This window comes from Aulonocara stuartgranti (assembly GCF_965226115.1).
Source record: "Aulonocara stuartgranti genome assembly, chromosome: 16".
NCBI classification, from domain to species: domain Eukaryota; kingdom Metazoa; phylum Chordata; class Actinopteri; order Cichliformes; family Cichlidae; genus Aulonocara; species Aulonocara stuartgranti.
In genome coordinates, this window is record NC_138952.1 from 26,270,874 (window position 1) to 26,297,432 (window position 26,559).

A 26,559-nucleotide genomic window follows, 5' to 3' on the forward strand; every position below is an offset into this window, starting at 1 on the left:
CATACCATGAATTGATAAAAAACCCTCATAAATAACGAGTGACCTAGCACTTTAATCTGGAAACCCAGTTTCGTACTCCATAATTGTCACCGATCGATAACAGACCAAAACCTGCTGCAGAGAGGGGTCGATATATTGGCGGTGTTGGCCTTATTTGAGTTAAAAGGGACTGAGCTAGAAGAGTTGCATAAACTCTGCGTAGAGTACTCCAGGATCTATGCTTTTAATTTCTTCATTTTATTTTCTAATGTTTACTCGTTCGAGCACACAACTAATTATGAAATGATCTAGACATCCAGCAGGAGAAATGAGTGAGGGAGACTGTGATGACGTAAATGGGAGTTGAATCATTCTCATGGTAGAGAAGACACCTTTAAAATGGCAGGCCAGGACAACAAAAGCTCAGCTGCCTAATTAATAGTTACATCATCTGGGTGGCCGCCTCAGCCTGATGAGAGAGAGGGAGACGTCAGAAGAGAGAGTCACGATGATCCAGAGTTGATGAAATACCATCGCCTGGTTCAGATGGATGAATTCAATCTCACCACACCAGGAAGACATGTAAATGAGACAAAGTCAGGATTGGAGTCTGAGAGCAGCTTGAGGACGTCATCAGAATTTATATATCAAACTTTTATGCATGTTGAGAAAAAAATTCTTAACCTTAGCCCCATGTGTGAAATTATTGTGGGGCGCACTTTTCTGTTTTCCATAACAATAAGGCACTGTGTAAATATCACAGGTCTCAACCACACAGACTGTGTGACCATCTCAAAAAAACTACTGTTTTCTTAACATAAGTGTAGCGATGCAAAAGGCCTTCTGACAGGCTCTGTTTGGAATTTTGTAGTATCAACACTACACCAGCATCCACCATCAGACAATTAAATAGCATTACATACAATACAATGCAACTTTATTTGTATAGCACATTTAAAACCAGAGTGCCACTGGATTGTCTGACTTCTCTATCTTAGAACAATTTCTGTTGAGATAAAGAAAATGTTTGTGTTAGTGGCCTTTGTGACCCATTGTAAAGTTTCATCTGGTCAAACACAGAATAAAGAAGACAAACAGTAGACAATTAGAAAAATGAAGTTATTCCCTTGTAAAATACCCTCTGCCTCAAACTACAGGCTACTCACAAATTTGATCTATCTCTTTTTAAACATAGACTATATATAAAAGATGGACATAGCCCCCATAACATCAACTCTGCATTTTGAAGTCTCAGTTGTGTCATTGCTGCTGCCATCCTTGTTTTTGGGGGCCACAGTGCTAATTTATCAGCGAACACTTGAAATCTTGATTCACAAGCTGTATACATAAACTCTGTGGACACATTTACAGTCGCTGGTAGGGATGGGTATCGAAAACCGGTTCTTGTTGAGAACCGGTTCCCACTGTTTCAATTCCTTGGAATTGTTTGCCATTTTTGCAAACGATTCCCTTATCGATTCCAGTTGCCCCGAATGACGTCACCACGTTGCGGAGCGTCATTTACCTGGCAGGAAACATCAAACCTTGAGGAAGACAGCAGGAGAAAATCACACCTGAAAGCTGCTCCTGTAAACTAAGAATGAAAACTTGGGCAGCATGTGGTCACTAACACTGGACAGAAGATTGGTTGCCTGGTCTCCATTTCTAATGCAACATTCAGGATCCACGTAAACGACTTAAAAGCATGGATCTATCCTGCTTCGTATCAATGGTCCAGGCTGCAGTTGGTGGTGTAATAGTATGTGAGATATCTTCTCTGCACACTTTGGAAACTTTAGTAGCAAGTGAGCATTGTTTAAACTCCACACCCTGACTGACTTTATCTTACTGATGTTGTCGTCTATCCCTTTACGACCAATCTTCTGATGGTTGCTGTCAGCTAGATTACATTTCATTGCATCAGGTTATAAATGTAATAAATTTTTGATGCTATGAAGTTGATCTTTTTTAAAGCTGTGGGGACTGACTTGCTTTTATAGCCAGGCCCGTGTGGCCATTAGAGGAACTCTAGTTTTTGGTACCTCGCACTGGCTTCATTTTTTAGCCCTGGAGGTTGATTGGACTCATTGTGATATCATGGAATTAAACATAAACCGAATGCCACTTTAGGAACATTTTGCATTTAAGTTTTATATCCGTGGCAATTGAAATTACACACACAAAAGAGTAAGTGTTCATGGACCCACGAAAAGCAACAAAATGTTTAAAAAGCTGCTTCCTTTTCAGTCCAGCACCCTTTACTACACTTGTGAAGCAATCGTTCAGAAGAACAGTCAAACAGCAGCAGACTGCATCAGCCTCTGTAGACATAAACTGCTGCCCTGAGGGGAATGACTGTTGATGAAATCCTGCTTTGCTTATTGTCTTTACTGTAGCCTGATGTGTATGAATGTGAGAACGTTCTCAAGTTTCTCAAAGCAAATTATGCAAAATGTCCCCAGTGTGGCTGCATGAAGATCTGCACCTATTGTTTGCTTAAAAGCCGTTCTTTGTTTACTGTTGACCATGTGTGATTGTGCTAAAGTGCGCCGAAAAGCACAATCCCTGAACGCGCTGCTCTGAAGGTTTGAAATCACAAGTTAATTAGAGAGTAAAAGCGGCCGTCCTTCGTCGCAATGTGCAGTTGTACTTTGAATACTCAGTTCAGTGTAGGAGCTTGTTTTGAATGCCTCTCAGTCACTTGGGAACCAGGCTGTGTTTCATGTTGTTTGCATGATGGCAACAACATGTATTCCACTGGTTCACTCCACAGCTAATTAGCTGACATACTGTGGAAAATGAAAAAAAATAGAGGAGCGGAGAGAGTATGAAGGGGTACTAGAGAGATGGCTTGTTTACTCTTTGAAATTCAATAATTAATGCTGAAGTTTCCATCCTTGGTCCCATATCTGTTTCCAGCATCATAAAAGAAAGATACCGCCGTTCTCAGCGGACCCTCTCTTTGATCCATTAGGCAGACTTAGAAGATGTAAAGCATTTATGTGGACAGCGGGACATATTTAGCCCACATAAACCCAGAGGTTAAACACAGTAACCTTTAAAGCTCTTTGCTTTTCTACAAAATCTTCTTGGATGTTGCTTTTGACTGTCTCCATTGCTCTGAGAGCCTCTTGTGGCAAAGATCAAACTGTAGCTCCAAGCGAGAGTGCCGTGACGCTCCGGCAGCTTACTGTACAATATTTACAGTAAGCCTGGTGCTGGAGGTTATTGTTCTTCTTTGAATTTTCTTTTTCAGTACTGCAGCAGAGCACAAGACAGTTGATGGACAGCTGCAACTGTTCTATTGTTGCGTGACTGAAGTTTTGGCAGGGTAAACACCCCTCCATGTTTACAGCAGTTAAAACTGAAAGGAGTCAATGTTGAGACCCAGCTATTTCTTTCTCTGTGGGTAAGCACATGATAAAATCACCTTTGACCTGGCGAGAGAGGCCCATAGCCACATGTAGCACTTAGCTCAGTGCTTTATTGTACTTCCTGTCAGTCACAATCCCACATTGTCTGCATGTGTTTCTCTCACACACTTGCACCACAAACCATCCCCCACTATCTCAGGCCTACTGGGACAAGGGGGATGTGTGATTCCTGACACCTCAGCATCTGATGGTCACAGTAGCCAGACCTCCAGGAGCCTGAAGCCCAGGTGCGAATCATTTCTCATGCTGTGGACAATCCAGTCTTTGCGTGTGTGCAAAAATGTGTGTTATCCATTCTGGAACATTTTCAGGGAGGAGAGGAAATAATATGTTTAGAAAGTGATTTTTTTAAAAATACTTAAGCAGTATAAATCATCTATCCTAACTGCTCTTACTCAGGCCATGTCCACACTGTTACATTTTCATTTGAAAACGCATCCTTTTCTCTCCGTTTTGGCCTCCCGTCCACACTGAGACGGCGTGTTCGCTCAAGGAACACGGAGCATTGTGAAAACACTCTCCAAAGCGGATACATTTGAAAACGACGTTTTCGCGTCGCAGTGTGGACAGCGAACCCGGAGCATTTTCGAAAACAATGAAACATTTTATCATGGGATTCAGTCATGTGACCAATTAAACTAAGAGAGTGGAGGGCATTATACAGCAGTTGTTTTGTTTGCTCTCAGTTCTGACAGCCCTATTAACGATTAATATCAGTGTGTACCTGCTCCAGATAGCTTTTCTTCAAATTCTTTATTTCTCACTTGCTTTTGCAACTTTGTACTTTTGTGTTACTCGCAGCAACAACTCCAACTCATTGTTAGTCCATTTAAAAAAAGTTTTCCTCAACATTTTGTCGCGATGTTTCAAAGAGTCGGAAAGTGAATAAACGGCAGACGAAAATGAGGCAGGTCGAATCGTCTTGCGTTTCACGCATTCGCAGTACTGGAACGTAAGCGTTCAATGTAAATGAACGAGTCTGTGAAAACGAATGAAAACGATAGTGTGGACGCGGAGCGTTTTCAGACGTATACGCCGTTTTCATATTTATTCGTGTGGACCCCTCAGATCAGTTATATGTGTGCTCCCCTTTTGTGACTAAGGCAGACTTGTTCAGAGCTGATTTTGAACTGGTTCCATAAAAAGCAGTGGTAAATTTGCAGCAAATCTAGAGTTTTAGCCATTGTCTTTTGAATAAATTGTCATTTAGTTCTAGTCATAATCCAAATGTTTAAAATTTTGCTCGACAAAATATTGTAAGATTATAACCAGAGATGGGCAGTAACGCGTTACTGTAATCCGATTACTTTTTTCGAGTAACGAGTAAAGTAAGGGATTACTATTGCAAAAACGTTAATTAGATTACCTTTACTTTCCCGTAGGAACGCTGCGTTACTGCGTTACTAAAACCGTGATTTTTTTTTGCGAGAATGTCTCATGACAGTGACGTAAGCAAGTGCGACGTTTGTGACAACAGCTGTGTGCAGATCAACAGTGGATCATATATCGAGTACTGGAGAGAGTATGAGCGTGCAGCGTTTAAAGCGTGGAAGTACTGACCTTACTTTAAGTTTGATTCCATAAAAAGTGACAAAAACATTAGTGTCCATTGTGCATGGGAAGAAAACTTCTTTTTACAGTGAAAAAAAAAACCCTAACCTTCCAAGCAAGCACCGAGTGCGCTACCACGTAATGGGAAATTCACAGAGAAACTGCCGTATCCTTCCACTGACCGCTGCGGCACACCTGCACCAGGGTAAACCTCCGCCTACCCTGCTCCTGCTTTACAGGTGAAAATAGAGCAACAGGACCGCTGAGTCTTTGACTTTATTTATGTTCTGCTGTGTTTTACTTGCATCTATTTGAAAGACTGAGTGTAAACACAAAAAAAAAAAATTTATGTGCTAGAATGTGCAGAAAATAGGTTTAAATATTAAACAAATTTCTTCCAGTCAGTGAATGTTGCATATAATAAAATTTTTGCTTGATGCATAAAGTTAAAAGATTAAAACTAATAAAACAAGTTTTAAAAAGGGACTTTTCCATTTGATTACATTTTGTATGATGGATTATGTAGAAAAAGTAGAATTGGGCTGACAGATCTATCACTTTATCACCTCTTCAGGTTGTAAATCGTGTTTTTAAAAAGTAACTAAGTAATTAATTACTTTTGAAAATAAGTAATCAGTAAAGTAACGGGATTACTTTTTTGGGGAAGTAATCAGTAATTAGTTACTGATTACTTTTTTCAAGTAACTTGACCAACACTGATTATAACAGAGAAAAGCTAAAGCTGATTCAGTTGCCTGATCAGAAACGGTGTCAGTGGAAGGGTGGCTGAAACAGGGAGAAAAGGCTGAAGCATGCCAAATTATTATAGGCATGGCAGAAATTTCACATTTTCGGTTTAAACTGTTGTCAGTGTGCACAGATGAGGCCGGCAGAGAGGTACAACAGTGAATGTCTGCAGCCTGTAAAGCATGGTGAAGGCTCTGTCATCATGTCATGGTTTAGGGCTGCAGTCAGCTGTGTTGGAGATCCTGTCAAACTGATGGAATTATGAATGCAGACAAGTACAGACATCTTGAAATATATCTGAATGGAAAAGACTTTCAGCATGATAAGAAACTCTCAGTCGCAGTCATACCTGAATAGAAAAACACAAATGGAACACTATCAGTGATGGATTACTCTGCCCAGAGCCCAGACGTCAACGTTTTTGAAATAGCGCAGATTCATCTTGACAGTGAAGAAAAATAAGAACTGTAGAATATCCTTCAAGCAGCCTGGAGAACTATTTCTGTGTACTATTTAGTGAATTACAAGAAAGCTTGCCAACAAGATTTCAGGCTAAGTCAAAGAATAAATGTGGTCCTACTAGATATTGACTCGCAAGCCCGATAGAACTGCAGAAACTGTTTTTGCCTGGCTTGGCATTCATTTACGCAGGTGCACAGCTGGCATCAGTAAATTTTGGGAATGTTTTGCTCCAGTGACACCTTTAAAAAGGGGGAAAAAAATCACTGATTTGATGTGACATAGTTAATGTCATAAAGTTCAATTAACATTCCTTTAACAAAAAGTATTAGTATTAAGAGTTATGTCATGGTTCAGGCTTTATTATGTGAGGCATTAGCCCTGGGGGGCTGAGGGCTTTTTGAAATGAAAGTCTGCATGAGACGGAGAATCTCATACAGAAATCCCCCCCCCTCCCCCCCGCCTCTGATGATGAGAAGATCACAAAGGTTGTGCGCTTTACCAGTTTGAACATCTGGCCAGTGTAGATCCAGAAAGGAAATCTCAGGGATTAGTATAAATCATCTTTCTTTCAAAACCACTGTATAGTTGGTATTAGCTGACTGTCATTATGGCCTCTTTGAATAATACCAGCTCAGCAGTTAATGTTATGTTTTATTCTTATTGGGAAAAAAGCCTCAGAATTACCTCACAGTTTGAGATGAAACAATAGTATCTAAATTATATACATTATTATAACCATGTTAAGCATTATGACCACCAGTAAATTATGAATATATTTAATGTGCAAACGTGCACATTAATATACAGAAACTGGACTAGGGAAAGCTTGCATATGTTTCTGATGTATTTTAGAAAGAGTCTCATTATTAGCTGCACTTTAGTCAAAAAAAGCATACTACTTCACCAATTCTCCTCATTTTCAGCTTCATGTATTTATTTTTGGACCGCACTGGAGTAGCTTTGCATGATTCACACTTCAAAATATACGACGGGAAATAAGGAAAAGCAGAAAGGATCCCTTTCAGCTGCTGAGCAACACTTTGATTTATCCTTTCAATTCAGAATGATATTATCATCTCTAATAAGCTCCCATCTGTCCTGTTTCTTCCAAATTACCAACCTTTTATGCGCCACTTGTGAATTTTGAATTATTTTGAGTTATTATTACACTCTCCCCTCTTTTTTTCCCTGGTTCAGAGGGAAAATCCACTCTCTTCCTGTTGTGCAGACAAGGATATACATGTACGCAAGCAAAGGTTCACAACACACTGGGGAAGTTTTTCTCTTTTTAAAAACCACATCGATACAAATGTTCACTGATATGATCTTTTTCCACCTTCTCTTTTCACTATATTAAATTAACTTCAGTGATAGTAAGAGTCCTTTTAGTAACGGTGTGTTTTATAATACAACACAAGACATTCTTCTAAGTCTAAATAATACTGTTGCTATATTATGGTGAGTAGTTTACATGCACTTGTTGTAATATCTGGATTTTAATGATTTTTTTTGAGGTTGGAATGACTGTACAGAATACGTTTTTATTGAGTGCACTAGTTTGAATTTATTTTTGACTTTCTCTAATCCACATAGGTTTAAAAGTATGTAGACTCAAACAGATAGATACACTCACTTAAATCATTTAATAAGTGGTGCTGAGGGTTCTCAGTGTCTTTTAATTTGATGAGGCCAAGACCTGTTAACCTCTTGTTAGTGATCATGATTGGCTCCAACTGGTAGTTTCAGTTTCTGTTTGAGAGCACCACTTAGATTGAGCAACAGTCTGAACAACCGGAAAGTCCAAGTGAAAATCTAAGAAGGAGAACACAAGTTGGAGACATTTCTAAACAGTTGCAGATTCCAACAGTATAAGTTCATCATTAATTGTATGTAAGTACAAGTTATTCGAATGTGTCATCACCTGACCACGGTCTGGAAGAAGATGCAAACTGTCACTCTCTGATGAAAAGAAATACATTTCTAAGGTTATTAAAAATGTGTATTGTAAAATCAATGCACTGTTGAAAAAGAAAGGTTCAAAGAAATGATGAGAAACATGACAAGTTACTTTTTGCATAATACTCAGTATTTTGCACATTTCCATTGCACTGTCTTGTGTCTGTATCGTCCTGTTCTGTCTAGTGTTGCACTGTCTTGTCTTGTTTTGGGGTTTTTTGCATTCTTTGCACATTGCACTTTACGTAGTCCTGTGTTTGTCTGTTATATGTCATATGTAGCACCAGGGTCTCAGAGGAACGGTGTCTCGTTTCACACTGTACATGGTTGAAATGACAATAAAAGCCACTTGACTTGACATTCATGTCCATGATGAGTGTAAGTGTATATCTCACCAAAAATATACCTATTTTCTCACCTGATATGCTTGTATATGTAGCTATAATTAGCTCTCTTCATAAGCTGCTTTGTCGAGCTAAAAGAATGGGTCAATGAAGCTTTAGGTCACCGATCGCCTGATTGGATTATTAGAGATCAGATATCAGCAACTTCTTACCAGCTGTCTAAAAACACTGCAGCCAGCATTGTGTTAGCCTTCAGTTCTTTACTTTATCAAGCTCGAGTATTGTCTTTCCATTGTTTTGCATTTTCTCTGTTCAGACATATACAATGATAATAAAGGCCTATTCTATTCTATTTTTCACACTGTTTAAGACCAACAGGGTGTAATTTCTGCTTGCAGAAAACCAATTTAGTATATAGATACTCCATTTTATATAGAAATTGGAGTATCTATATGTCTGTATACCACTGACTGCACTGGGCTTTGTCTGCACTGATTTTCAAAGTCAGGACACATTCTCTGCTAATTAGTTTTACTCCCTGACCTCGTATCCTTCTGATTTCACAACCGGTATGAGAGAGGAGGAGGGATTGAAAAGACGTGGTGGGGTCATAAAGTCATTTTTCATATTAGTGATTTAAAGAGATGCTTATCTGACAGGAAGGGCAAGAAACTCCAAGGCACAGTATACTGGTGAGGGTTTTGGAGCCCCCGAGCAGTACTGAAGTAGTGAAGCACCTGAACTGTGTTTTCATAACAGCACAGTTTCACCTTGTACCTTACTACACCACCAATCTCTGTTCGCCACACTCTCTTTGAATCTTTTGGTTTCTCTGAAGGAGATGTGTCATCTTAAAAACCAGACAGTACTTGTTAAAGTTGAATAGAATTAATAAGTACTTCTCTTTTTTGCAAGTACGCTGTGAAAGCCAACTGAGGGCTCAGCACACGCTGAACTGGAGACTAATAATGAGAGATTAAAGTGTTAGACTTTTTAGACTATTTACGATCCCCTTTGTTGTAGTTTTGCATTAGGTTTAGTGCAGAAACATGGGAATAATGGTGGAAAGGCTTAAGGAAGTAGTCTGCCTCCCTGTTGCACTCGCTGTCCATAAGGGGGGAGGGGGACATGAGTTAATTGCATTTTTTTACAGGCTGTCTCAAGTGGAAGCAGCTTAATGAGGTTAGGCAGCTCGCCTCGTTGAGAATCACAACTGTTCCTAATTGTGATCTCAAATATGCTCATAATCCCCTGATTTGACAGCAGCAGAGGTTTCTGGGGAGGAATTAAGGTGAAAGAGAAAGAGCGAGACACAGAAAGACAATTAGCAGCAAGAAAAACATGTGAACAAGTGTATCAGCTGAAGACAATCGTGCTACCTTTTAAAGAACATGAAGAGTAATTACAGATTTTAATGCTGTGTCTGAAGTCTGTTCAGTATTGTTCTGTCTCTTATTTTGGTCTGTTAAACTTTGAGACTTTTCTAAAGAGCTTCTGCTTGAAATGTTCTATTTTGTTGGGCTAGGATTGCACCTAACCTTGGTGCTGTCATACCTCCATTATACAACGCTGTTGCGTCAATAACTATGTTATTAGTATAAGCAATATTTCCACATACCAGTGTACCTACTGTGATTTCATTAAACATGCACCACTTTTAGTGATTGCATAAATATGCAGGGTCATCCTTTATCTTCCATCTATGTTAAAGCTAGAAGCTCTAGGAACCCCTTGTTTAGTACTTCACGCGTAGTGATCGTGACAAGTCATGACCAGTGATAGGCCCCAATCCTTAACAGTATCCCCACTTTTTTTTGGCGGGGGGGATTGTGTTTGTCAGAATTATTATTTTTTGTTGGTCACCTGAGTATGAAGAACAATTTAAAAAGAACAAAATGACGTATTCTAATGGCGTAGGTTTAGTGTCAACACAGATGACTGGTTGCTGATTTAGACTCCTGCCATGAATCTCAGCTGAGCTAAAATATAACTTGTGTGTGTGTTTGATGCTGTTGCCAGCATTTATGCTTGTGGTGGTATCCCGGTGTATATGTTTTATATACAGTACCAGCCATGATAGAAACAAATAAAATGCTGAGACTTTTCCCTTCTCGGGTCTCTACTCTTTGTTGCTGTTAATTTCTTTATTTTTATTTCAGAGGCAACCATAGTTGTTCCATCTCTTTGCAAAGTCCCTCAGGTCAACTCCAATAGTTTTGACAATCTCCCTGCAGAAATTTGCTGACATCTGTGAATCCTTATATTATATATTCTTCTGTCACTAATCCATTGAAAAACTGCAGAGACAAAGTATCTACAAATGTACAGGAGTAATCAACAGTACTAAACAGGCCAATCGTAATAGTTGTGGGCTGTGTCGACACAATGTGTAGTTACATTTCTAGGGAAGTGCATGTTAGGTAACAGTATAGGGTTTCAGGGGGGTTGGGGTTTAGCACAGACCTATGTTGTAGATTTAACTCAGTAGTATAAATACACTGTTAGAACTCACAGGGTTGAAAGTTCTTCAGACTATTTAGTGCCGTAATACTGTGGATCGTCTACAGCATGTATGAAGAAGATCCACACTGCCCAGTGATCACGAAGGCAACTAACTTCTTGCTACCTTTAATTTCACGGTATGTTATGCAAGGTGAACCAGACTCGCCTGTACAGCACACCTTGTAACCAGATCATATTAAACCCCCAGAGGAAATAATGAATGAAATTAGGATGTTTTTGCCTGTGGACCAGTGAAGGGCACTTGAGGTCATCTTTCCAGACTGATCAAGCAGATATTTCACCTTGACTGAAAACCGTATCATTCAGCCACTATGCAGTCACAGAACAGCAATGAATGACACGAAGATATGAACATAAATAAATCCATCAGGTCACCTCTGACAAATCCGTCTGCAGGGCAGAAATGAACCTTTGCTCAGTCAGGCCCAGTCAGGTTTGCTTTGAATGTTGTGAATCACAGTAATGGTTGCCCTGATACTATAGCCACCACCAGCAATGTTTCACCCCATGTCCCCTCCGGAGGCAACGCTCACGTTGCAGCTCACAGGATGGTTTCGATGAGAACAGCAGAACGCCTGTTTGACAGATGGCGGGGTCAACTTTCTGTGCATTAAATGCTGGCAATGCTACTGTCCCCATTCTAGCTTCAGGGTGCATTGATGGAGTTTTGAACTCTAAGGTCACATGACCACAAGCTGTCCTGAACTGTCAGAAAATGTGAGATGACTCAAGGCAGCAGACAGCTTCAATATGTGTCCACTGCACCCGAACAAATCGTGCTGTAGGCTCAAAACACAGTACTTATGAAGTGGGAGTATTATCTGATATGTTTGCCAAAAGAAAATGTCTGTCCTCTGTGTCCCCTCTGACTCCTCAGAATGAAGAACAAGCTGTGGTACTTTGAGTTTGGCACCACTGAGACCATTTCAGCCACCTGCAAGAAACTAAACGAATGCATAGAAGTGGAGGTGAGTCACAGTCTTATCAAAGCTACTATCTCTGATGCAGAATTGATGAGTAATGGCTGAAAGTGACTGGCTGGTTAGATGACAAAAACACTGGAATATTGTTTTTAAATACTGAAGACATGCTATATTTGATGCATCAAAAAAGATAAATATGAAACATCCTGTTACAATAGATACCAACAACTTTGGCTTTCTGTGGAACTCTTTATAGAGCTGATACTTAATGTTTTTCCAAAAAAGAAAAAAAGTGTGTCAGAAGTTTACAACAAAGTAGTTTGCTCGTATTAATGAGGCAGGCTATTCATAGCACATCATCAGATTAATGCTCCATAAAGTCACTGATTGCCTCATTCTGTCATACAGCGCTGAATAATCTGTCACCTGGGTGCTTAAAGCACAGCAAGACTCTGAGAAAACACATGAGAAACATACCTTATCAGAAGGCACTGACGAGAAATGCAAACGAGCTCTGTAGCCCACAAGGTTCACATTCCACTGCCTCCCTCCACAACTCAAAAACACCTCATGTTTACATCATGTTATGAGATATTGAGATCAAACGTCATTCCACTATCTAGAGTATTGTGCTAAACATTTGAGCCACCCCTCATTTCTTTATATTTTGCTTCCTAGACTTTCTTGTAATTTTTTAAGTGGTCTTGAGCAAATTTCAAATTTCTGTGGGGTTTCTAGAGGTCTTTCAGAAGTGTTTCTTTTGACATTGACTGTTTTGTCACTCTTTTTCTTTTCTTGTACCTGATTTTTTTGTTTGTTTGATGATTTGTTAAGCCTTTTAACACTGACCTAAGAATCATTCAACAATAGAAAGACACATAACTCAAAGAATAACTTAGCACATTTGTTCCCAATTCTTTAGTTCAATCTTTGAAAAATATGAAAGGTAACAGTTTAATAGGCATAAAATAGTTTTCATTTTTATGCACCAAGAAGGTGAGTCCCAAATAGCTATTAGCTGAAAACTCTGCCTATCTCAACATAGTGTGTACTGTGTCCTTAAACAATTTGAGGAAACCGGACAAGTGGAGGCTGAAAGAAATGTCACGCTTAAAAAATTACAGCAGATGAACTGAAATATGAAAATTATGTCCTTAAGCAACACCAAAAGAAAGACCCGACAGCCGACCCGAGAAATGCATCTAGGCCTTCAGGTGATCCATCTACTGTTCACTGAAGTTTCATCAGAAAAGTGTCTCAGTGGAAAGTTGGCTGATCACCAAGCCATTCTTAAGGAAGTGAAACAGGAACAAAAGTCTGAGGAGTGAAGATCATCAGTATGTAAGGAGGAAGTCAGGGGAGAGTTGTAACAGTAGTTTTGTCCCAATTCATAGGCCGAATCCGTCGGAGGACCCGGCCTTCGCAGTCTTCATGGGTCAGGTCCCTTGAAGACCGAGAAGGCCGGAAGCTGTGAAATGGGACAGTCTAGCCTTCAGATTTGCATCGCCACTGTCTCGGTGGAGTTTAATAAACTCAGCCGTCTGCTCCTTGCTATCTAAAATATAACAGGACACTGGAGTAAATTCTCGACCATCTCACGCTTCTGTTTAATCAGTTTTCAGTTTGATATTCATTCAGCTGTGTGAAAACTATAACTTTAATCTCAGTCAAACCGATTTACTTAGGAATAAATAAAACATTGAAAAAAGCCAAACAGTAACATTTTTAAGTTATCTAAGTGACGTATATATCATGTTTAACCTGAGTAGTGAAAGACAGCACGGGGTCTGAAAACGATGTGCCGAGAGTTCACTATTCTCGCTGGCTCTAATGAGCCTTGACCACCCGGTTAGCTATCGAGCTATCGGTAACAGACATCAAAGCACTTTTGCAAATATGTGATGTCTTAATAAATAGAGCAGATATTTGAAGTTTACACAGCACCATTCTCGCCTGAAAATATGTGAAAAGTTTGTTTTGTGACCCAAAAAGAGTAATAAGAGTAATACTAAAACCAACTAGCTGCCGCCATTGTTGGAAACTGGAATTGGCTGGGCCGCGCTATGAATTCTGGGATAGGTTGGTCCACGAAGGATATACCCGACCCATCCTTCAAATTCTGGGAAATGAAGGACACATTTGTCGGCTGCATTTGAAGCAGCCTTCGAATTGGGACATCCTTCATCGCCTGGCTGTGACGTGATCGGCCTTCAAATGCAGCCTCCGAAGGATGCGGCCTATGAATTGGGACATAGCTAGCGAGTGTCTACAGCTATCTGTAAAACACTGTCACAGTCCTGGGTCAGTAACCAAATGTTTTGATTTGTTTTATTATTATTATTAATCTGTGATTTCATCATGGTTTCTGTTTTGTATTTCCAACGCTCTAGTCCTTCTTTGCTCTCTTAATTCCAGTTCTTAGGTTTCGTTCTGGTGCCCCCATGTTTAGTGTAGGTTTAGTTATGTCTTCGTGTTTGCCTTCTTGTTCCCCAGTCAGTCGTGTCTCATGTCGCTCATGTCCCTGTACTCAGCGTTCCCTCTGTTCAGTGTCTAGTCTAGGTCTCTGGTCTGTTATGTACTTCCTGTTTTATTTTGACAGTCCTGCTCTGTGTTCAGCCTCTGTTCCCCGTCTCGTCTGTGTAATTAGTACCAGCTGTGTTTCCCTTCTGTCTCCTGTTTCCTGATTACCCCGTCATGTATTTTAGTCCTCTGTCATCCCCTGCTCGTCGTCGCATCTTTGTCTTGTGTTTCTCTCGTCATGTTTTGAGCCTGTGTTTCCTAGTGTCCAGTTTAGTTTAGGTTTAGGAACAAAATGTCATTGATGCCATTGTAGCATCCACTGCTATGAGCTGCCCTTTGGTGTTTCAGCTGATTGTCCACCTCTCAGTTTTTCAGCGGCTGGGTTAAAGATAGTTGTCCAGGTTTTTCCACTGTTTCAGTGATATATTGCTGCAGAACCTAAGAAATTGAAAGCTTATAAAAAGGAAATGCTGCAAAAACTTGAAAAGATTTAGTAGTGGTATAAATGGTGACGGGGCTGTGGCAATATCACAGTTGGATCGCAACACAACCAATGTGATGACAATGAATTTGCCTTTGACATTTAAATTGGTAGATGTGGTGGGCAAATTCAGGAACATTTAGCAATAATTAAAGGAATTCATTCCAGTAGAACAACAAATGAGAGTAGTTGAGACTGCTGGTACCCTGATGAGATTATTACACAATAACAAATGATACAGGTCACCCTGACCTCAAGGCAATACATTTCTAGTGAAAACATAATCAGTTAAATGAATCTCAAATCTTGTAACTTGTAACAGTAACTGCAGTACTACATGTTCTTTTAAAAGTCAAATATATCTCCTCTCTGAGTGTTTGTTAGAATTTCCTATAGCTGTGGTCCTAGCTGGATATCAAGCTGTTATTTAATCAAACATTCAAGCCAACTGAGAAACAAATAAACCTGAGCTGGTAGATCTCGTGACCTTTTTCATGTAAGCTTAATATGACTTTTTATATACCCCCTGCTCCTGTTTAAAAGCAGAATTATTCAGCACAGTTGCACATCGAGGACTTCAAAACATAATCATCAAGTCTGTGGGTAGTTTGATGAAAAAACCCAAACAATAGATTTGTTTAACACATTCAAAGCTTGTTCTTGTACCGTAGCCTCTCAGAAATGATCACATAATATATTCTTCTCCTTAGCCTTCAGCAGCCAGCGCTCAAAGTGCTTCCTGAGATTGTCTGTGCAAGTTACAAAGCAGGCCTTTCATGTAAACACACAGTAGAAGCTTCTCACATGTGAGCATTCCCTCAGGGTAGAGTAAACAGCAGACACATGTACAGGCAGGGAGAGTCAAAGGCAAGAATGGACAGATAAAGCCACATTTCACAGGTGTGCATGTGGAACCAGGACACCCTAGGCCACAAGTCGATGATCAGTTTAGTGATCATGTATTCACCTCTGCAGCTATATCTTCTAGACACACATGTGAATAGAGGTGCTGAGCTTTCAACTGATGACCAACTGATGGTAAATTGGATGAGGTGGCAGGGGAGGATGCTGGATTAATCTGGGGCACGTAAATGTATAGTGAAAGTGCGCTGGGGACAACTGGCAGAGCCACCCGTCCACAAAGTGAAAAATGGCTCAGACAGTGGCTGAAGCAAAAACACAGGTGTGGGAGGAATTCGGGGAGGCCATGGAAAAAGACTTTCGGACTCCCTTGAAGAGATTCTGGAAAACTGTTAGAACTCAGGAGGGGAAAGCGGTGCTCTACCTGAACTGTGTATAGTGTGGGTGGAGCGCTGCTCACTTTGACTGAAGATGTCAGGCGATGGAAGGAAAACTTCGAGGACTTTCTTAATCCCAGTAGTACATCTTCCATAGAGGATGCAGAGTCTGGGGATGAGGGGGACAACTCGCCGATCACCTTTGGCGAGGTCACTGAAGTAGTTAAAACTTGGTGGTAGGGCCCCTGGGGTAGATGAAGTTCACCCTGAGTTCCTGAAGGCTCTGGATGTTGCAGGGTTTCTTGGTTGACAAGTCTCTATAATTTTGATTGGAGATCATGGATGGTACCTCTGGATTGGCAGACTGAGGTGGTGGTTCCCATCTTTTAGAAGGGGTACCGGAGGATGTGCTCAAACTATAGGGGCATCACGCTCCTCAGCCTCCCCGGGAATGTCTATGTCAGGATGCTGTTCGTTAATCAAACCTCAGATACAGGAGGAACAATGCGGTTATCGTCCCGGTCGTAGAACCCTGGACCAGCTCTTCATCCTCTCAAAGATACTAAAGGGTGCATGGGAGTTTACCCAACCAGCGTTATGTGAACTTGACGAACGCATTTGACCATGTCCCGCGGGCTGCTCTGTAGGAGGTAATAATAATAATAATAATAAATTTTATTTATGAGCGCCTTTCAAGTCACCCAAGGACACTTTACAATATGATAAAACACTTAGTACAACAATGGCAGAATAAGAACAATAAAATAAAAGCACAAGATAAAATTAACAAACAGTGGATTCACAGTGAATATGCAGATTTGAACAGATGAGTTTTGAGTTGGGATTTAAACTGGGGGAGAGAACCAATGTTTCTTATTTCTGGGGGCAGAGAGTTCCACTCCACAGCCTGGGAGCAGAGCAGCTGAAAGCTCTGCTTCCCATGGTGGTGAGGCGGAAGGAAGGTACAGTAAGCTGGGTAGAAGAAGAAGAACGAAGTGAACGGGCAGAACAGGTGGTGGTTAACAGGTCAGAAAGGTAAGGAGGAGCGAGGTTATGAATGGCCTTGAAGGTGAGCAGAAGAAGTTTGAAAATTATCTGGAATTTCACAGGGAGCCAAGGAAGTTCCTGAAGAACAGGGGTGATGTGCTGGTAGGAGGGGGTTCTGGTGATAATGCGATCAGCAGAGTTCTGAACCAGTTGAAGCTTATGGGGGGATTTTTGGGGGAGACCATGCAAAAGAGAATTGCAGTAGTCAATACGGGAGGTAACAAGACTGTGGACAAGAATGGACGTAGACTGGGTGGAAAGAGAAGGAAGCAATCTGTTCATGTTACGTAGATGGAAGTAGGCAGAACGGGTGAGATTATTGATGTGAGATTTATAGGACAGTGAACTGTCTAGGATGACACCAAGGCTCTTAACCTGAGGAGAGGGGAAAACTGTGGAGTTATCGATGGTGAGTGAGAAATGGTTTGCCTTCAAAAGGTTGGATTTGGTGCCAATAAGGAGGATCTCAGTTTTATCCTCATTGAGCTTTAGAAAATTAGAGGTAAACCAGGATTTTAACTCGGATAGACATTCTGTAAGGGAAGAAGGTGGGAGGGAGGAATCAGGGTTGCAAGAGAGATATAACTGGGTGTCATCAGCAAAACAGTGAAACTGAAGATCAGAGGAACAACCTCCTTCTAAACGTCAGTAAGACAAAGGAGCTGATAGTGGACTTCAGCACTAAGCAGGAGAGGAACTACCAGACCCCCGTCATCAACGAGTGCCCAGTGGAGAGAGTGGACAGCTTCAAATACCTCGGAGTTCACATCACGCAGGACCTGTCATGGTCCTGTCACATCAACACCGTGGTGAAAAAGGCCCGACAGCGTCTCTACCACCTCAGACGCCTGAGAGACTTCCAACTGCCCTCCAAGGTGCTCAGGAACTTTTACTCCTGCACCATAGAGAGCATCCTGACGGGAAACATCTTAACCTGGTTCGGGAACAGCACCATGCAGGACAGACGAGCTCTACAGAGGGTTGTGCGGTCAGCTGAGCGCACCATCCGCTCCGAGCTCCCTGACCTGCACTCAATCTACAGCAGGCGGTGCTGGACCAAGGCCAGGAAGATCGTGAAGGACCTCAGCCATCCCAACAACAGACTGTTCTCTCTGTTGAGGTCAGGAAAGCGATTCCGCTCCCTGAAGACCAACACAGAGAGACTGAGGAGGAGCTTCTTCCCGCAGGCGATACGGTCTCTCAATCACACCACCACACAGTACTGACCCACACATACAGTTCTTACACACACTGGACATTCTGGACATTGTTTCACTTCATTACTTAAATCACGCTGCTGTTATTGTGTATATATTTATTTATATTTCTTCATACATTCTTATATAGTTCTATATTGTGTATTTTGTTGTACAGTTATTTTATTTTCAACTTTAATTTATATATTTTATCTTATTCTTTCCCAGTTAAATTTACCCTTCATTCTAATTTGTGTTGTACAGTTATTTCATTTTTAACCTTAATTTATATTTTATTCCTTCCTAGTTAAATTTACCCTTTTTAATTTTTCATATTTATTTCCTATCTTATTCATAGCCTTTTCCTTTTTTGTTTTCTTTAGGTCACGAGCAGTTGTCCAAGCATTTCACTACATATCGTACTGTGTATGACTGTGTACGTGACAAATAAAATTTGAATTTGAATTTGAATTTGAAATTTGCGGAAGATGGTACCTAGAGGGAGGATGTATATTATAAAGAGAAGAGGGCCTAAAACCGAGCCTTGGGGTACACCAGAGGTGACAGGGAATAGACAAGAGCGGAATGATCTTAGTTGAATAAACTGGGAACGGTCGAGGAGATATGATTGAAACCAGGCGAGGGGTGTGTCAGAGATGCTGAGAGAAGAAAGTCTGCTTAGAAGTACAGAGTGAGAAATGGTGTCAAAGGCTGAGCTCAGATCTAAAAGGACGAGAATGGTGAGAAGACCAGAGTCAGCTCCGATTAGAAGATCGTTAGTGACTTTAAGTAGAGCAGTTTCGGTACTGTGACATGAGCGAAAACCAGATTGAAATCTCTCGTAGATGTTATTATTAACCAGGTGTAAATGAAGTTGAGCTGCAACCACTTTTTCGAGTATCTTAGAAATGAAGGGTAGATTGGAAATCGGACGGAGGTTGTTAAAGTTGTTAGGATCTAAAGAAGGTTTTTTCAGTATAGGAGTGACTAGAGCAGTCTTCAATAAGGAAGGAACGATACCGGTGGTGAGAGAAGAGTGAATGATAGCAGAAATGAGTGGGAGTAAAGAAGAGAGGCAGGATTTCACAAGCCCCGTGGGCATGGGGTCAAGATGACATGTGGCAGGCTTTGATTTACATATGAACTCGGAAATATCAGATAAATCAGGAAGATGAAAAGTGGAAAATGGCTCAAAAAGGAGAAAAGGTTCTGGAGAGGGCGTAGACACAGCATTTGATCTGAGTTGCTGGTGGATGTTATTGATTTTTGTAGTCCAGAACAGCATCAAGGAGTTGCAGGTTTCAGAGGAATAGAAGTGCGGTGGTAAAGCATTGGGGGGTTGAATTAGTTTGTTGAGAACTGAAAACAGAGTCCTTGCATTACTCTCATAAGAACTGATAATACCAGAGTAGAAGCTTTGTTTGGCCTTGTTAATGGAGTCTTTATACTGAAGTAGGTGGTATTTATAGATTTCTGAATCAATAGTTAAACCAGATTTCTTATATTTACGCTCTAGCTGCCGAGCTTTGGCCTTCAGAGCTCGGAGGTCAGAGGTAAACCAGGGAGCAGAGCGAGCGAAGGAAACAGAGTGGGTTTTTACAGGAGCCAGAGAATTAAAGACAGTGCGTAGACAATTATTATAATATAACAACAAATCATCAGGAGTAGAATAGAAGTCCGGAATCTGAACATTGTCCGTAAACTGGTAGTGAGAATGTCCATATCAATGTTCTTGATGTTGCGGAACGAGATGAGACGGGTTGGCTTGGTAGAAGAGCAGCAGAGAGTGAGATTAAATGAAAGGAGGAAGTGGTCAGTTATGGGGATTTCAGTAGCAGAAAGATTCGAGGGAGTAAGACCAGAACAGCAGACCAAGTCCAGGGTGTGTCCTTTAGAGTGAGTAGGAAAGTCGATAAATTGTTTAAATTCAGAGCCTTCGAGACAGGAGGAAAAGTCTCTGGTGAGCAGAAGGTCGTTATTGTCCATGTGAATGTTGAAATCTCCCACCAAGATCACATTTGGGGAGAGAGATGAAAGATGGGTTAGTAGATTAGCAAAGTCACTGAGGAAGACAGGGTTAGGTTTGGGAGGGCGGTATACAGTAGCTATGATGGTGGGAATGGGTCCAGTCAGCTCACATGCAAGGACCTCTAGAGAACTAAAGGTATCAACCTTAACTGGCAGGACTTTCAAGTGCTGGCAAAAAAGGATCGCGAGACCACCCCCACGACCTGAGCAGCGGGGTTTAGAAAAGTAAACAAACCCCAGAGGAGCAGATTCGTTTAGCTGAGAAAAGTCATCAGGTTGTTGCCAGGTTTCAGTTAAGCAGAAAAAGTCAAACTTACGGTCAGATAGGAGGTCTTGGATGAGAGGTCCCTTACTTGTCAATGAACGAATGTTTAGAAGACCGAAGTTGAGTGGAGTATCTTCTTTTTTGCTAATCGCGGTGGGCGCCCTGGGCAGGTGGGCTAGAGATCGATGGTTGACAGCCCGATCAGGGTTCCTGCGAGGGCAGCGAGCAGCAGACCAGAACGATTTAGTTTCATTGGAGTTATGGAAAATCCTGCGGGACCCGCGATGGATGTATCTCCGGCGAGGCTGGAAAGTGATGCCTGGGTGGTAGTGGAGCTCCGCCGGCGACGGGAGCGGCTGTATAGCGGAGCAGTCCAGCCGCGCTATGGTCCGTTGCTACAATCCATTCGATCCTTATACAACCATTGCAAAAGCTTGGTCTGTATAGGCAGCAATAAGTCAGGCTTATTCCTGGTGGGTGTTGGACTCTACCAATGCTGCCCTTTATCACTGATTCTGTTCAGAATTTCTAGCAACAGTAATTCTAGGCATTGCCTAATGATGTAAGGCTTCCACTTGAGCGGTCTCAGAATCTTGGCTCATGTAGATGATGTGGTTCTGATGGCTTCATTAGGTGGTGCCCTCCAGCTCACACTGGAACAGTTCATAGCTGAGTGTGAAGCAGCAGGAACGAGAATCAGCATGTCCAACTCTGTGGCCATGGTCCTCAATCGGAAAAGGGTTAAGCCAGAAGTTTCATCATGTTAAAAGGGAGTTTTTCCATCCTGCTGTCACCAAAACGCTTGCTCACAGTTGGTTTTCTCTGTTTTCCCTGTATTATTGTAGCATCTTTACCTTACAATATAAAGCACTTTGAGGCAACTGTTGCTGTATTTTGGCGCTATAAAATTACATTGAATTGAACTGAATTGCAGATCTACAGCTGTCTATGATGACATATTTTGGAAACAGCCAAAGACTGGGATAAAACTTGCTGGGTTGTTTGGTCAATGTCATTGCCACTGATTCAAAAGTGTAAAAGACAAGTAGTAGAATATTATGTATCCTACAACAGAAATACATAAATGATTACTAAATGGAGTACTTCAATCAATATAGTTAATTGAACTGTGAGTCATGCATAGCTACTTTAGTAAAGTCCAGGAATAAAAATATAGAGCTGGAGATGAACAGAGTAGGTCACCTTTAAAGAGATGCACTCATACTCACTGGTAAAGCCATTTAGGGTGATTATAACTTTTTAAGATGTGAATGTTACTCATAATGAGAGGAGTGAAGAGTTTTGCAGTCAGCTATGTTGTTTCTGCACTCATCAGTGTGTATGTACACTTGTATCAGGTTCCACATGTGCTCCACAGTTTTACACTCACACGCTAGGTGATAGCACGTCTGTGTTGTCTTTGCATGCCTTAGGCACACAGTGAAGTCCAACATGTGTGGCTGCTTTGACTCAGCACTGCTCAGCCGTGCTTGCTGAGTCACAGCAATGTGTTGTTGACATAGGGTGAATTATTTGCTGAATCTAGATGATGTTAGATACATAAATTAGAGTGAGGCTCAGGAGTGCCAAATGGAATGGCTTTCTATGAGTTAATTCCTCTCAATATGTATAGACAGTAGGCCAACTTATTGTGTTTTATTGTTACATCACACAACAGTACACTTGGCCGCTGTCCACGTGATGAATCAGGACAGAATAAATCTCGTAGTCATAATAACCCACTCTATTTATCACTCTCTTATTCTTTTACACGCTGAGGCTGGCAATTTAAAGCATCTGTGACCTTTTAACTCAGTGTAGATCAGCTTAACATGTTAACAAGTTTCAAATAAAACACGTTATTGATTTATTCAGTACATATATATATATCAGTATACATATGTATAGTAGCAATTCACAATAACAGTCATCTCAAATATCACAGTACAGAAACCCCAAAATTCAGACATGTCCCTATGACCAAGCACTTGATGACAGTGGGAAGAAAAACCTCCCTTTTAAAAGGAAGAAACTGTGGAATACTGTGAAAGAGAGCCAGAGCTGAATAAGCTGAAGGCATATTGCCTGAAGGAAACAGCAGTTGCCTGATCCAACTCTTACTATAAGCTTTTTAAAAAGGAATGTTTTAAGTCTGATCTTAAAAGTAGAGATGTTGTCTGTCTCCTGAATCCAAACTTGGAACTAGATCCACAGGAGAGGGAACTCAGCAGAAGCTGAAGGCTCCGCCTCTCATTCTACTTTGAGGCAGTCTAGGAACCATGAATCAGCCTGCAGTCTGGGAGCCAAGTGCTCTGTTGGGGTAATAAGGTACTATAAGGTCTTTAGGATATGGAGGGGCCTGACTATGTCCTGATAATTACTGTGCACATTGAAAAGGTATGGAGAAGGCCTTTTGACAGTAAAACACACTGAAAACATTTCAAATGCATATTTCCAGTTGTAGCATCATTACTATACCTCTGCACAGATGAACTCCATGCATTATGGATGGCTGTTGGGATAAGGCTGCATTGCATATTAATAAATACCCTGGTGTTAGTCATTCTACAGCTTAAATGAAATACAGAAGAACAAAGCTGAATAGTTAGACTTTTGTGTCCTTACGTGTCTGTCATAAGCATGCCATGAAATCTTTTCATCTGTTTTTAAACCGATTACGTCCTTTGTTGCCTCCTCAGTGTGATGGGATCATTTTAGACCTCAGCAACACGTCCTTAGAAGGCATCGCTGTGCTCAACATTCCCAGTATGCATGGCGGCTCCAACCTGTGGGGCGAGACCAAGAAGAGGAGGAACTATAACCGCATGAGCAAGAAGGTTCCTGACAGGATGCCGGCCAGCACAGTCACAGATGCCAAAGAGCTCAAGTTTTGCATGCAAGGTGAGTCAAAGGTGAAGGAGGATGCAAGAAGCCAGAAGCTGTTGAAAGCAAGTGGTGATATGCTTTCTACGCTCAAGATAAATAATTTAAAAGATTCAGATTTCAGAAACTTCAACATAGAAGCAGGCAGCATCAAAGAACAAGGACAAAAACGCTATGGCAAAATGTTTAGCCAGCTTCTTCGAGCTGGCCCTGAGATTGAAATGTGTGCAACTGTGTATGATTCACCTGCAAAACATCTTCAGATTCCCTCACTAACATCACCACAACCATTTGCTCCAAGGCTGACACTACTATGAGTGAAGTGGATGGAGTAGTTGTTGTGCTTCCATTCTGGTGTATACATTTTGTTTGCATTAAGTGTTTTTCAAACAGATTCAATGATGCCACCAACTCACAGTTAAGGCTGTTGTTTATGGGTTTTTTTGTTTTTTACTGTTTTTACATGAATAGTAAAAAAGAGTCAGTGGGTTTTTAACTAACTAATTAGGACACGATTTGCTGTACTTCAAAAGATCTCTTGAGTATCTTAAAGTTGTTACTTTTGGGCTCACAGTTGTGGAGGTGCTGTGGACTTAATTTTGGATTTATTTTCCATGTGCAAATTTAAAGATAAGTGGGGGCTTAAATGGGAAAAGCACTCCAAAACACATGTGTGACTTAATTATATATAATTTATATAAATTATAATTTATATAAATTATATTATATATAATTTATATATATATATAAATATATATATATATATATATATTTATATATATATATATATATATAAATTATATATAATATAATTTATATATATATATTTTATATGTATATTTATTTGACAGTGACATTGATATATTTGAAACCGGAGAGAGGAAATCAGCAGGCAGATCAGAGCAGGCATCAAAGACAACAGGTGTGACACTGATTAAGTCGCAAACAGCAAGAAATGAGGAGCTGGGCTGGAGCTGGGTTGCAAAGCGGCTTGCAGATTTGAAGGACTTTTTAGGTTAAAGCAGCTTGAGCAGCACAACCTATAATGAGTTTCCTTTTTGACACGAAGAATATCAGCCAAGGCAATAGTTGATGTGGGCTGCCATACAGATCAGCCGATCTGAACTATTTTCCTTTCTACTAAACTACACAGCAACCAAAATAAGAGCACAGCTTTTTAAGGTTCTTTTCACCATCATTGGACAGCAGCAAATAGGAGACAGAGCACAGAGGAAGAAAAACACTGTAAAGGGCCTTGGGCCAGACTCAAACCCATGCTGCTATAGTGACCATGTAGCATATGGTCATCTGCTCAACCCCAGAGTACAGTGTCTTCTTGGGTTACTGAATCAGAGTTTGAGTTAGCATAGGCTTCATACAGTGGACTGAGCCTTTTAGGAAAAATGTCTTAAAACTTTACATAGTAGAATTATAACTTGTAGGAAATACTTTTTACAACTGTTTTGGGCAAACTTATGAAACTGTAAAGCATTTTTCTCTTTTCATCAGATACAGTTTTTATGTGCTGCTGGCACATTGGTATTAAATGTGTTACCTCCAAATATTTGCCCAGATTCGTTCCAAGATGGCTACCAAATTTTGAGATTTGCCTTTAGAAGGTCTTTCTTAAATGCTTGTGTGGTTCTTACACCTCTGTATCACCCAACAACACACTGTCTGTTCAGAGCTCGAGTACTTTAGATCCAAAACCTTTTTTCAAAGAGGAAATATAACAGGTTCTCAATAGAAAATTTAAGAATGTTCTGCTTTTAATAAGAAGGATTGAGTGTAACCTTTCATTGTTCTTGAAGCACAGCTTCCTAGCCATCTGTCGTTATTACAGGCATAAGCTTTTTATTTTATAGGCACATCATCTATGTAGCACCTTTACTAATGCATTCGCCTGTAGAGAGAAAGGACTGAATAGTTTCTATAATGAATCAGCTAGTTTAACTGAAAATCTCCAAATAGCATCAGCACAATCGCTCACCGTCATCCCCTTATGTTTTCTGTCTTTATTAAGACAGAAAATACTTAGAAATAGATGTGCTGTGTATAGGTTCTGTATAGATACTGACGCATAATCTCTCAATGTGCTTTGCAAACTATGCTACTGTAACAATACTGTCACTAGGCTAGTCAGACAGATGGAGGCACTGTGTAGTTGCCAGGAAATAAAGATGCTGTAAAGTATTTAAGATAAGATAAGATAAGATAAGATAAGATAAGATAGAACTTTATTAATCCCTCGGGTGGGTTCCTCTGGGAAATTCGATTTCCAAAAAAGCACAGCACCGACAGAAGTTACAGAGTTACACACACACACACACACATATATATAAATACAGAGACAATATAAATAAAATATACGAAGGGGATAAATAGAATAAATAGGAATAAAAAATAAAAATACAAGTGAATTGCACATTTCAAGTATTGAGTCTATTGCACCGTTGACTATTTACAAAAGTATTGCACAAGGTATTGTACAGTGAGGTGCAGAGGCACTACAGCTTAGTTGTTCCCCCCTCCTTTGTCCTCCTGTTTCCCCTCCCTCTCCCCTCCAGAGAGGAGTTAAACAGTCTGATGGCGTGTGGGACAAAGGAGTTTTTAAGTCTGTTAGTTCTTGTCTTTGGGAGAAGCAACCTGTCACTGAACAGACTCTTCTGGTTGTTAATGGCCGTGTGCAGAGGATGCCTGGCATTGTCCATAATGTCCATCAGTTTCTTTAATGTCCTTTTCTCTGCCACTGTCACCAGAGTGTCCAGCTTCATGCCGACCACAGAGCTAGCCCTCCTGATCAGTTTCTCCAGCCTGGATGAGTCCTTCTTTGCTGTGCTGCTCCCCCAGCACACCACAGCATAGAAAAGTACTCCAGCAACCACCGACTGGTAAAACATCCTCAGGAGCTTCCTGCAGATGTTAAAAGACCTCAGCCTCCTGAGGAAGTACAGTCGGCTTTGGGCTTTTTTATACAGGTGC

At 40.8% G+C, this 26,559-nt stretch overlaps 1 protein-coding gene across 5 annotated transcripts in view; it reads left to right on the forward strand.

The window, feature by feature from the left end:
* dgkg (diacylglycerol kinase, gamma) overlaps positions 1 to 26,559 on the forward strand; it is a 170,525-nt gene that overhangs the window by 114,984 nt on the left and 28,982 nt on the right. For all 5 annotated transcript variants that reach the window (XM_082507643.1, XM_082507645.1, XM_082507644.1 and 2 more), the window contains 2 exons: positions 11,874 to 11,964; positions 23,394 to 23,595. In XM_082507643.1, the coding sequence (XP_082363769.1) occupies positions 11,874 to 11,964; positions 23,394 to 23,595 (293 nt within the window). The remainder of the gene's footprint in view (positions 1 to 11,873; positions 11,965 to 23,393; positions 23,596 to 26,559) is intronic.